We start from the raw sequence: 12,714 nt of genomic DNA, 5'->3' as shown, positions 1-12,714 counted from the left end.
TAACACCATTGAGGGACGTATGGTCTGGGGCCCACATGTGTACCTTTCAAGGGCTCCAAGGCACCTACGTACTCACCTCCTCACAAATTAAAAAATATCTCCAATTACGACACTCGCTCCACACCCACACACCACGCAATACCCATCTCCCTGAATTCATCCCTTTGGAGGCTAAACTCCTCATGGGCACATTGGGCAGGGGAGGCATTTCTCTGATTTATCATACTCTAGTCATTAACCGGAACGCTAGACCACCTCAGAGTGCGTTGGAGGGATGGTTGGGCCTCTCGAAGATGACGGCTTGCAAGATTCTCAAATGGCACTGTGAGTCATAACTATTTCCTCCAGGCTGCATCTGGTTCAGACCTATTACCTCTACTGTGCCTACCGTCCTCCGGCCAGGTTACATCAAGCAGGCCTTTTTCCTGTCCTCGCTGTCCACACGCCCGCTGACTTCCATGTGTATCTTTGTGCCCGGTGATACAGAGATTTTGGACTGCTGTGGTGAGGGAACCGACGGACGTGTTGGGTTGGGAGGATCAGCTCTCGCTTTTGATGCTGCTGCTGTAGGGGGTCCTGGAGGCTTTCAGGGGTTCAAGGGAAGACAGTGCGTTCATGGGAACACCCACCATGGTGACTAATCATGACATTGCAGACCGGTGGAAAAACCCTGCTCCCCCTACGATGTCGCAGTGGATGTGGGGGGTAGATTGATGTAAACAACAAGAGAGACCCGTGTACAAATCCAGAGGGTACCCCTTGAAGCATGATCGAATATGGGGAAATGGTTGGGACAGATGGAGCAGAGTATCCTGTATTACTGAGTACTGTGATAATAGCTTCCATCCAGGTAGTACCTTTATCGTGCTTTACGAACCTGTCATGTGCTGTCCCTAATTTGTACCCACTTGTGTCAAACCTGAGTGTTTTGTTATATGTAAACTTGGTTATCAAGGAAAAGGTTGCGAAAAAACATCACACTACCAAAGCCTGAATAATTAACAAAGGTCAGGGCATGGGTGAGAAACCACTCGCATAACATTGTCTGGTGAAATGGTATAATGAAATGCAATGAATTTGGCAGCTTACTCTTATAGTGAATTTTCTACAATTAGTTTTAATATATAGACCAAATATCATTGATGGCATAGTATTTGAAGAACTGTGTATACCAATGTATATTTATACTTTCCAAAGTCTGTACTGAGTAAACTGTTCAGTCAGCCTAAGTATATCTTAACAGGGAATGTTATAAGCTGAGCTTTCTTTTTATCGTCACAGACAACCCCTTGATGACCTCAATCTTTTAAAAGAAATCATCCAGTTTGTTTCTTCATACAACAGGTTTGCAGGAGTTCACATTTCTGGCTACCCTTTTAGCAGAACAAAACTATAAAAGTACTGCAATCATACACTCAAACATACACATAACTTTGGTAATAAAATCTGTATCTGAGCGTCTTTTTACATACTTCACACTCACCTTGATTAGCAATGACTTCACTCATTCCACTGCCGCTCACTGTCTGGAGGAAGGCAAAATAACTGCGCCGCAACATTTGCTTTTCTAAGGCAGCAGATTGGTCATTTTCTTCTGCAGGACGGAGTAACACTTCAAAGATGGCTTGAAGAAGCGGCATAAATACTTGTTGCAAAAATGGTGAAACTTGAGTCTGGAAAAAATGCGTTTGGTACAGAATAAAAGGTATTAAAAACAGATTTAGTAGGTTCATAAGCAGTGCATAATGGAGACACGAACTATAGTTATTTCATTAAACTGTAACTGGCAGATTTCAATGGTGTTTGGGTTTTTGTCACTTTAACCAACTTATTTTCAGTGGTATATATATATATATATATATATATATATATATATATATATATATATACATATATACACACACGCACACATAAGTAGAGTGTTGAAAAGATGAGAGGTAGAGTACGGAGGATCAAGGATTGGTATGTGCGAGTGCAAACATTTGTACAGAGCATCCTGCAGAATGAACCACCTCAAGCTTTGATCAGTGGAGGAAAGAGGAGATCAGGTTGTAGTGAAGTGTTTTTCTAAGCTTTCAAGAAAATATTGTAGAATTATAGTTGCAGGTTTTGGGAGGAAGTCCTGTAAGTGACATGCAGACCCCAAATTGTCCTGATTCTTTGGGATGTGAATTTAAAAGGAGGAATACTGAGCGAACCTATACTGGATGATTGATTATGTTAATCAGAAGACTATCTAACTAATGAATTAGGCACAAAACCTTCTCTCTAGAAACTGAGTAAATCAGTGATTGCTGGTCATAACAAACGCCCTCATGACCAAGCAGAATTAGGGAGGGAGAGGAGGGAATTCACACTGATAGCATGTGGGTTCTCATGCATCCTTGCAGAAGAGTGAAGACTGGTGCTATATACAGCATCCGGAACAAAGCCATGAACATTGTACAAGGCATGAGAATATTTTAGCATCAAACAGCCCTACATACATGCCCATCGCACATGCAATATGTATGAGGAGACAGAGTAGATTCATACCTTAAATTTTGCTGTGATCTGGTTTATCAGTGGAATAAACTCTTGAAGATCCTTTGCTTCACAATCTTTAAGCATGTGTTCTGATGCAGTAGGGATGAATGGAAGAACTTCTTCCTCTAAGCAGATAATCATGCGATGAAGGAAGGTTCTGACACCACCTCGAAGGACTTCCTTTTGTAAGGGGCAGCTGAGAACTGGCAAAAATGTCTGTAAGCAGTCAAGGTACACCTCAGAACACCCACAATGTTTCACTGTTTGCTTATTGCTAAATGCTTTGCTGGTTCGGCTGCATGGAGGAAAAACATAATGAAACAAATATATTTGATTTTCGCCAAAACATCTTTTCCTTACTGCATATTCATTCACAATTTTATTGTCTCACCCCTGCTTTAAAGCCATCATAAAAATATGAATAAGCAACATGACAATTCACAAGGAGCTCAAAAGGAGATTCCTGGAAATGTGTGTTCCCTTAATGCAAGGCTCAACCAAGTGTTACCAGACACTCAGTCTGCTAACACTAAGGATAAGGAGACTTTAGTCACACTAGAAACCCTTTCAGGCACCTGAAAAGGGCAATTATTAACTTTAGAAAACTTTGTGCAACTTAAATGCAGTGCTTGGACTGTCCTCTCCATTAGATAGGTGTTCAAATGCATCCCACACACACAGACTTCAATCTACCAAATATTTCTCTCTATCTATTTATCTTTATTGGCGTTTTAATGAGAACATATCTCACTAAATGGTGCATACTTGGGCAGCACATATAACCAAAAACTGATCACAGAAAAACTAGTAAACTACTACTCAATGGTGCAGTTCTATGAGGATATGAACCACCAGAACCAGGTATAATTGCCGCTGCCTCTGACCACCACTGACCACAGTCCCAACTTGGAGTCCCACATGCCACCTCATCTTCTTCCTTTGACCCGGTTTTACAACTGCTACATACGGTCCACCAGTATTTAATTTGCCTTTAGATGAACACAGTTCATCTCCTTTGTCGCCTTAATTTCTGAGGCCCGTTCAACAGTTTGTAACTGCTGCTTTCTAGCAGTGCCCTTCACCTTGTTTAGTTTTGTCTACACTTTACAAGTGCCTCATTCAATTTCTTCAACTTTGTATCCATTTCTGGTGTGGCTTGCTCTATTTTCTTTTCTTAGTATCTGCTGAAGTTTTGACATTTTTAATACTTGTTCATGACACAAATAATATTACAGATCATTAATTTCGTTAAAGCATAACCGTGCAGCATCTTGCTTTGCAGCAAAGAAACATCCCAATTGAAAGACATGTCCTGGTTAGTGACACTCCGGTCAGAGCAACATCAGAACCTGAAATAAAATACTGAGTGCACCCAAGAAGTCTTTACCTCAAATGTTTTTCCGGAGCACACATTTTACTTTAAGGCACCGGTGCCATTTACATATTAGGTGGACAAAGTCGCAAAAATGTTAAGTCATTCACATGCAATGTCTGAGCACAATCAACAGGCCAACATTATACAGGATTCACATATTACGACAATGTGTTATACCCATTCATTCTCAGGAAGGCCATGTTAAGAATCATCTCTACTTGTATCCCCAAAATTCCAAATAGTTCTGCATGAATTTATTCCCAGAAAATACGACTGTCGGCACCTCCAGATGGTGTAAAGTTCACTGGAGAATCATACACACAGGACTATTATCTTATCCCACTGCTTAGAGCTGTGTATTGTGGTAATAAACCCTATATATGATTTTTAATTATGTTAATCTGAAGAAAGGCTGTATAGTAACCTCCTTGAGGTAGGAAAGGGCCTAGTTCCAGTCAAAATCAGTCCAGATCTGTTATCCATTTCTCCTTGTCACCCATCATTTGTCATGCTAAATAATATCTGTGGGGTGACCATTTGGCGAATTCTTCCATTAAAACACTAGCCTCTAGAGGGAGAGATCATTTCTGCACATCTAAACCATCTGTTGAGTCTCTAGCAGATCTGACCATGAAGTAGTTAACATACGTAACTCCAAATTCTATTGGTAGGTTGGGGAAGGGATTTATTCCATTGTCTCAAACTGGATCCCCCAGCTTCAAAATACTAATAAGGTCCCAGGCCCGCTTGTCTCCAGCTTCATCACTTCTCTCAACACGGTACTTGCCATCTATAATGGGCTTTCCTCATCACTTTACTATGCTCATCTAATGGCTTCTATGCTTTGAACCAAGCAGTAACAACTGCTATCATAGCCCTGGACACGTTCGGGCAATTTCCAAAATGTAACTAAAGGGAAGATAACTGTGCACCCCCAAAAATAGTCTGTCCAGCCTAATGACAAACACATCAAATGGAGCGTGGACCTTTCGAGTAGGACAACACAATGCACTAAGGGTTTGATAGAGCAATATGAGGGCCTTTCAGGGGCCACAGGAATGTGCAAATCAGGTCAGTGGCCTGACAGAAAAAGACTTCTCCAGCCAAGAATGGAGTATTTTGTAGAAAATTATCTTTTTGCAAGATATATAAATATCTTGGCAAAAATATCATTTTTTATAGGTTTGCTCTGTTCAACAGAGAGAATGATAAAGGAGCCCATTGTACAGCATCATTCTTAAAGTCCCTACGCAGAACAGCAAGGTTATGCCTGTAAAAGGTGTTTTGATCCCAGGAGATTGCCATATCCAGGTAAGGTAATCCATCCACATAAGTCTTAATATGTTCATCAAAGTAGGCCTTGAATGCCTCAAACTGTATCGGAAAAAGGGAAGACTTTCCCTAATTAACCTTAAAACTAGAGTAAGCACCTACCTCTCCAAACAAACGTCATCAGTTTAGGAAAAGAGAAGCTAACATCCACAATGAATAAAAGAATATCATCTGCAAATAGAGCCACTCTGTCTTCTGTAACATCTGACCAACAAAAGCCTTTTAGTTGGGCTTCTTTCAGAACCAACAGTCCATAGAGTCAATAACAAGTGAAACAAAAGTGGTGACAATGAACAACCCTGTCTAGTCCCCCCTCGCCAACTTAAGCTTCCAAACAAGAAACCGTTTATCCTGAACATGGAATTAGAGTTGGTGAATGGCAAGCGTATCAAAAGCAAAATGTTCAGGCCTATGCTCCTCTTCTGTGGGACACAGTGAGAAAACAAACCAAAACAACAAAGGATATAGCTATGGGGGAGTTTGGAGGGAGGAGTGAGTGGCTTAGAAGGTCCTCTTCCTGCTGTCCTCTCCATGCAGAAAAACTTCTGCAACAATCCTACACTCTTATACTTGTTACAGCTAAGATATTTCTCCAACTGTAGTGCATGTGCCTTCATTATGGAATGTACCTCTGTTCTGATGGAGGAGAAAAGCTGGTAGAGTTGCAAAACCTCTTGTACAGTGATCTGTATAGGCGGCAGCAAGCAAACTAACTGCAAGTTTACCACTTGATGCAGACCCACTTCCTTGTGGTTATCACTTCCAGCACTGCAAGAAACAATCCTCTGTGGGACAATTGCATCTCCTTGTCCTCTCCCTTGCCTTGAGCACAACCTCTGTAGGCCACACTGGAGTGCAAACAAGGCCGGTCCCTGCTAGAGTATCTCCCTTGCTAGCTGCCTTAATGTTCTGTAAAACACAAGTCTTTCCCTGCTGAGTGCACAACTCTGCAGGGTACAATGAACGGCGCATCAGCATGGCAGACTCCTATACGGGTGTACTCAAAATACCTCCATTCCCACTGTTTTTGCTGCACATTTGTCTCTGATCATCGCTATTTTCCTATCAAATTAATATTGTTGCTTTATAACAGAGTTACAACCTTTATTATACAGAAGGATCACCCTCTTTGATGTTAATGGAGGCATTTTCTTCCACTATTGAATCAATAAATTACCTAAGTGGTATGTTCTCCAGCTTACTGCTACCTGCTCGTCCTCAACTCCCAAGGCTTTCACTTGTACATTATATTGTGGATGTACCAGGCAAGGAGATGAGTAGATCCAGCTTGTGCGAGCCAGCTAAAAGCTAGAGGGTAGATGTACTAGAAGGGCAAGAGATTATGTCGTTGGAAGACTAGAAGGCCATGGCAGTTAAGGAGACAGCCTAAATAGCTTTGCCTAAACAGTAGGTAATGGGAGACAGATGTGTTACATGTAGACTGCAGGTCTGGTTGATGGACTGTGATCTGTGAGAGATAGTTAAGCTGTAGCAAAAAGCAACCAAAAAACATGGAAAGTCACAGGAGGGCAATGCAGTCTTGACCCTTTCCATATTTTCGCACATTCTTTTCACTTTACATGTGCAGGAGCTGGCTGATGTCATCCAAAGGCATTGCATATAATTCAACTAATATATGATTTGGCACCCAGTTTGATGGCATCTTCAAACACAGTCCCCTGAGACAGCATTTAAGTCCATGACCAACTGTTGACAAAGGACACCAGCTGCAAAGATGTTCATTATGTTAAAGGGCACTTTCTCAAATGTATTTTATTGGTTTAGTTTCACAAACAAATGACTTTAGCAGAGTCCGACATTCCCAAGTGCCTTAACACTGCTCTGTAAATTACACAGTTGCTTGTTAGATTTGGGTATATTGTATCTGTTTACATAATCAGAATAGTCATTTGATAACTCATAAATCTGCAAAGCATAAACAATCCCCCCCACCTCCCTCCAACCCCACACATAAAAACGGTTCCCCAGTATAATTGTAGGTGTAGGATGTGGCAGCACTAGTCAAAAAGACCATATGTTCTATCGGCAGTTATAGAAGGGGCGACAGATCACTCACGTATTCAAAGTCGGTTGTTAAGGTTGGTCTAGCTATGGTATTCTTAGTTTAGAACTGAAAGAGGTGCAGTCCTCTTATGGTAGGAGGGCACGTTGTCAGGGGCAGGCCCCGCAACAGATATTCCACCAAGGTGCCCCAGCAATATTCAAAGTTTTTAAAATCATCTCTAAATATATCCGCCACTCTTTCCATCATGATTGCCCTCCAGAGACGGGAGTGCCACTGAGTCAGGGCGGCCGCTTCTTTCTTCTTCCATACTGCTGCGATCGCACACTTGGCTGCCCCTAGACAAACCCACATAATAGCTTTATATCCCTACATCTGGTATTGCAAATAGCTATTTCTGAGGCTCAGTAGTGCCAATCTGGGACTGTCAGGAATAGGGTTTCCCAGTATATCAGTAATCTGTGCCAGAATGCCCGTCCAGAAAGGGCAGCTCATCAAACAGTCCCACCAAATGTGGTGGAAGTCCCCCAGCAAATCACAGCCTCTCCAACACCGATCAGAGGTATCCGGGAAGAGCTGCTTTAATTTTGTGGGATAGAGATACCAATCCTAGAGTATTTTGTAACGGGCTTCCCTCATACCCATGGAATGATTGTTTTTGGCAATATTTTCTAGAGGGTTTTCCACTGTCCCTCAGTAATTTCGGTCCCTAGTGTGTTCCAGAAGTCAATATAGCGTGGTCTAGGCGAGTGCATCGTAGATAACAATAGGGCATATACAAATGGGATTACTCCTCTTGTGGAGCCCACCCTTCTAACAAAGTTTTCTATAGGTGTCAATTCTCAAGTGGCTGCTTTCCTAATCGCCGGGTTTAATGCCCAGTGTTTAAGTTGGAGATAGTTATAGTGTTCCATGGGAGGGAGGCCAAAGTCGCGTTGGCAATGTTCGAAAGTTAAAATGTAAAAATAATGGAACAGATCTGATAGTGTGAGACAGCCACCCACTCGCCATGCGTCAAAGGGTCCTGGTTGATTTGCCGGGGGAAATGTTGGGTTGAAGTGAATCGGTGTGTAAGGGGATGGGAACGTCATCCATTCTACAGTTCTTGTAACCTCATCCCAGACTTTGGTGTTGCCTGTGTGGGGGTGCTCAAGTATGCATTCTTGGGCTGGTCATCCCTTGGCTTCCATAACACATCCCATGTTAAAGGGCACTTTGACAATCGAGTACTCTTAGTGACTACACAGCTACAGAAATTAGTGCAAGCATATCTGTTCACATGAATAAATGAAGGAAAATCATGCTGGGTGCAAAGATTGCCTTCTCACTGAAAAGCAAGCTCTAACTTAAGCCGAACCCTGCAGTTCAGATGATGAGATTATTCTCTCGACTAGAGCCTAAATACCCATATGTTGCCGTTTACACTTTATGCATGTGGCATCTTTGCTGCTAGCTTGTAACCATCATCGTCCAGTTCTAGCTGCAATTAACTAGATTAAAGGATCAAGGCTCCTTTACTTGCATACCCATTTAGTTCAGCAGATATTTGAGCACTAGAGGCTTATATTCTCAGATGAGGTCATTCTGTCTGAGTAGGACAGTACATCGGACACTAACAGGAAGGGCCCTCCGATGCAGCTGTGGTGGTTTAGACGCGTCTCCACATAATCCTACATGCTAAATAAACCCTTTGGTTAATGCGTCAACTTTTTTCCCACTACTTTTACCCTCCGGAGTAAATTAATTGGTTTAATGGTATTGTATTTCTATATGTACCTATTTGATTTGTGTTTTATAGCTATACCCCAGTGAAAGTCCTGTTTTAAATCGAAAAAAAGAGAACAATGGTTTAATAAGTGTGCCATGATAGAGACCACAAAATGAGCTTCTGTTAGGATGCTGACAACTGTATTAAGCAAAGAATGCTTGTTAACTAGACATAAGAGCAATCTAGAAAGGGTTTAACACCATGGAACTAGCATCTGTGGAGGAGAAAGCCTCACGCTCCCTAGCGGACAGTCTAAACATTCCTTTAATCCTTTAATGCCAATTGTCTTTAGTCCCAAGGACACCAGAGTGATAAGAAGAGTGCATTTCAAATGGAAAAAATGAAATGGAATATAATTAAAAATACGCTTACAAACAAATAACTGATTAAATATATGTGGTCCAACCCACCTGGCAAAGCCGACAGCATGGTTAAGGCAGTCTGCCAGTACCGCTTGTCGCTCCTCATTTTTCTCGGTCATCAGCTTTCCTAATACAATCTTAAACTTTTCCAGCAAAGGATTTAACAACTTTCTCATCAGAAGCCACTTCTGTTCTGCTGGTATGTCGCTGTTAACAATCAGCACTCCAGCTGCCTCGTAAATAAAGAGCTGATCATCACTAGTTAGCAAGCCATGAAAACCATTCTCCTGAAACAAAAATAATAATGTGCTTATAACCCTACATAAAACAACAATTTAATACAAATTATAAACATGTTAGGAAAAACAGGAGCAACCCAATTGTGTCTAGTAATGAAGTAAAACTACTATTTTCTTGAACTTGTTCATAAAAAAATTAAAGCTTCCACCAAACTATGACACACTTAATAATAAACGCATTTGAAACAAGTCTTTTCAGGAGAACAATACTGTGAAATCTTGACTCCATATTTATCCCAAGCTCTTGTTAAAAAACTTTCATTAATTGTTTTCCAATTTGAACACATTTTGCTAAAGGAGACATGAACGGTGATGTTGCTGTGCTCAAGTGGAAAAGTGTGTGTGCAAAGAATAAAAGTGTTATCACATCTGAATAATATAAAAAATTTAAAAAATGTGGGCTGCCTTTTTTATCTCCACAAAGGGATACTAGCGATTCACAATTATTTATTTTCAGGCAGCAAATAAGAAAGCTCTAGCACTGATGAGAGATTCACAATCGGAAGGGAAACAAACATTTGCAAAGCAATCGGTCTAGCATTGGTAAAAGTTAGAGCTATTGGCGTTGTAAATGAGAACGTTTTGTACTTATGTTTTTTGGTTTGCAAGCATTTAACACTGCTGTTCTGGAACCTGATCAATGAAAGTAATTTTATAGAAAATGCAAATATGTGTGCTCTGATAACCGTTTTGCATAGATAAGCACTTTTCCTGACCACCAGAAGAAAGCTTACATCAGCATACCGTTTAATCAGAGTTTGCCTTTTAGAGATTAGGAAGCAAGCCACTAGAGTGGTCACCACCTCTTTGGGTTGATATGAACCCAATCGCTCAACAGGCTGCCACCTGAGTCTGGAGGCACGTAATGAGTAGCGGCCACAACAGAAAAGGGCCGGAAGTGGAACGTCCTGTTCCATTTGCCTTTAAACACCAATAAATAATGCAAGGGAAAAGTGCTGCAATGGAGTGTGTGTGAATGGAGAGATGCCATGCAGGAATGGGAGTCAGGAATGTTGCCGCATAAACTAAAAGTAACGTGCTCATCTGACAAAAGCTGCATGTCTGCTAGTGGGTGGGCAAGATACTTAAAAAGTGTAGAAGCTTATGACCTACGTGGAATGTCGCCAAATATTCACGCCTGTGCTCTGAGGGGTGGTAGTGGGGGCGGGCAAGCAGTGTTGTGGGAGGGGTGAAGGGGTAGGAGGGTCAGCATGGGGAGAGTAAGTAACTCCCAAGTTCCTGTGAGGTATGGTTTGTAAAGAAATAAAAGTTCCTAGCAAACCAGCAAGGTATCCGGACACATTTTTTGTAACTACTTTTGCTCTGAAAGTATTTGTCCACGGAGGAAAAGACAACGAAGAGGGAGGAATGCTCCCAGCTCCTCCTCCTTGAATGCCAATTAGTTGATTCAGGAATGGGGGATGGGAGGAGGATGGGACGGTCGTGCGCAACAGGCTGGCTGTCTTCAAACTGTTGGGAGCGACTCCTGGGACCGTCCGGGCACCAAGAGTCATCTAAGCATGCACACAGGAATATTTATTTTCCTTAGCAAGACAAGTAGTTGAAACACTTTTTAGAGTAGGGGGAATGAATATGCTACTTACCAGTATGCATCTGTTCTTGGCATGTAGGGCTGCTGACATTCATATCTGTGCATAGATCGCCGCCTAGTGTTGGGTCCGGATGTTTGCACGTTGTTGTCCTGGAAGAGTCTTCGAAGTATCCTTGGATAGGTGACTCCTCCCCTGGACTACAGTGCGCATGGGCATCCTCTCCATCCTCAGATTGTTTTTCGCCATTGTGGCAGTGATGGAGTAGATACAGAAAGTGATGACCATGCTTACAGTAATTCTGAGAGCTGCAGCTGCTACAGGCGCCGGGGAGGAGGGAGGGCGATATGAATGTCAGCAGCCCTACATGCCAAGAACAGATGCATACTGGTAAGTAGCATATTCAGTTCGAGGCATGTGGGCTGCTGAATTCATATCTGTGCATAGAATGTATAGCAGTGCCCTCTATTAGCGGCGGCTACCAGTGCCAGCTGCAGCGGTCTGAAAAAGGGTTTTGAGAACAGCCTGTCCTACAGCTGCCTGCTGTTTTGATTGCACATCTACACAATAGTGTTTGGTAAACGTGTGTGTAGTGGACCAGGTGGCTGCTCTACATATATCGTGCAGGGGAATATTTCCTAGAAAAGCCATGGAGGCCCCTAACTTACGTGTTGAGTGGGCTCGTGGGGGAATAGTTAATGTGCGTTTTGCCTTTTGATAACAAATTTGGATACACTTAACTATCCATCTGGCTATCCCTGCTTTGGAGATGGCGTTACCTTTGTGGTGTGGGGCAAAGGCAACGAACAGTTGTTTTGTCTTCCTAAAGGGTTTGGTCCTGTCGATGTAATACATGAGGGCCCTTTTTACATCTAGTGTGTAGAGTGCCCTTTCCGCGACAGTTTGTGGGTTTTGGAAGAAAACGGGCAGTTCAATAGTTTGATTCATGTGGAACTGCGATATTACCTTGGGCATGAATTTGGGGTTGGTACGTAGTACGACCCTGTTGGCATGAACCTGTATAAATGGCTCTTGAACTGTTAGTGCCTGGAGTTCACTAACTCTTCGTAAAGAAGTGATCGCTACCAGGAAGGCTACTTTCCAGGTGAGGAATTGAATCTCGCATGAGTGGAGAGGTTCAAAGGGTGGACCCATCAGGCGTGTGAGGACCAGGTTGAGGTTCCACATTGGAGCTGGTGGGTGGCTTGGTGGAATAACTCGTTTGAGTCCTTCCAAGAATGCTTTGATGGCAGGCACTCTGAATAGAGAGAGGTGCTGCCTGGTCTGCAGATAGGCTGATATTGCGGTCAAATGGACACGTATAGAGGTGTACGCTAGATTGCATCGGTATAGGTGTAGGAGGTAACAAATGATGTTTTGGATGGATGCGTCCAGCGGGTTAATGTCATTATTACCGCAGTAAATAACAAACCTTTTCCATTTGGCTGCATAGCAAGCTCTTGTAGTGGGCCTTCTGGC

The 12,714-nt window shown here is 42.4% G+C and overlaps 1 protein-coding gene across 2 annotated transcripts in view; it reads right to left on the bottom strand.

Annotated features, from left to right (window-relative positions):
- Positions 1 to 12,714, bottom strand: part of XPOT (exportin for tRNA) — a 464,061-nt gene that overhangs the window by 145,568 nt on the left and 305,779 nt on the right. For both annotated transcript variants that reach the window (XM_085653409.1, XM_085653408.1), the window contains 3 exons: positions 9,435 to 9,673; positions 2,536 to 2,821; positions 1,484 to 1,673 (listed from right to left, as the gene is read on the bottom strand). In XM_085653409.1, the coding sequence (XP_085509535.1) occupies positions 1,484 to 1,673; positions 2,536 to 2,821; positions 9,435 to 9,673 (715 nt within the window). The remainder of the gene's footprint in view (positions 1 to 1,483; positions 1,674 to 2,535; positions 2,822 to 9,434; positions 9,674 to 12,714) is intronic.

This window comes from Triturus cristatus, chromosome 4_1 (assembly GCF_964204655.1).
Source record: "Triturus cristatus chromosome 4_1, aTriCri1.1, whole genome shotgun sequence".
Classification (NCBI taxonomy): domain Eukaryota; kingdom Metazoa; phylum Chordata; class Amphibia; order Caudata; family Salamandridae; genus Triturus; species Triturus cristatus.
The sequence above is the reverse complement of the archived record's forward strand: the minus strand, read 5'-3'. Positions and strand labels throughout refer to the sequence as shown.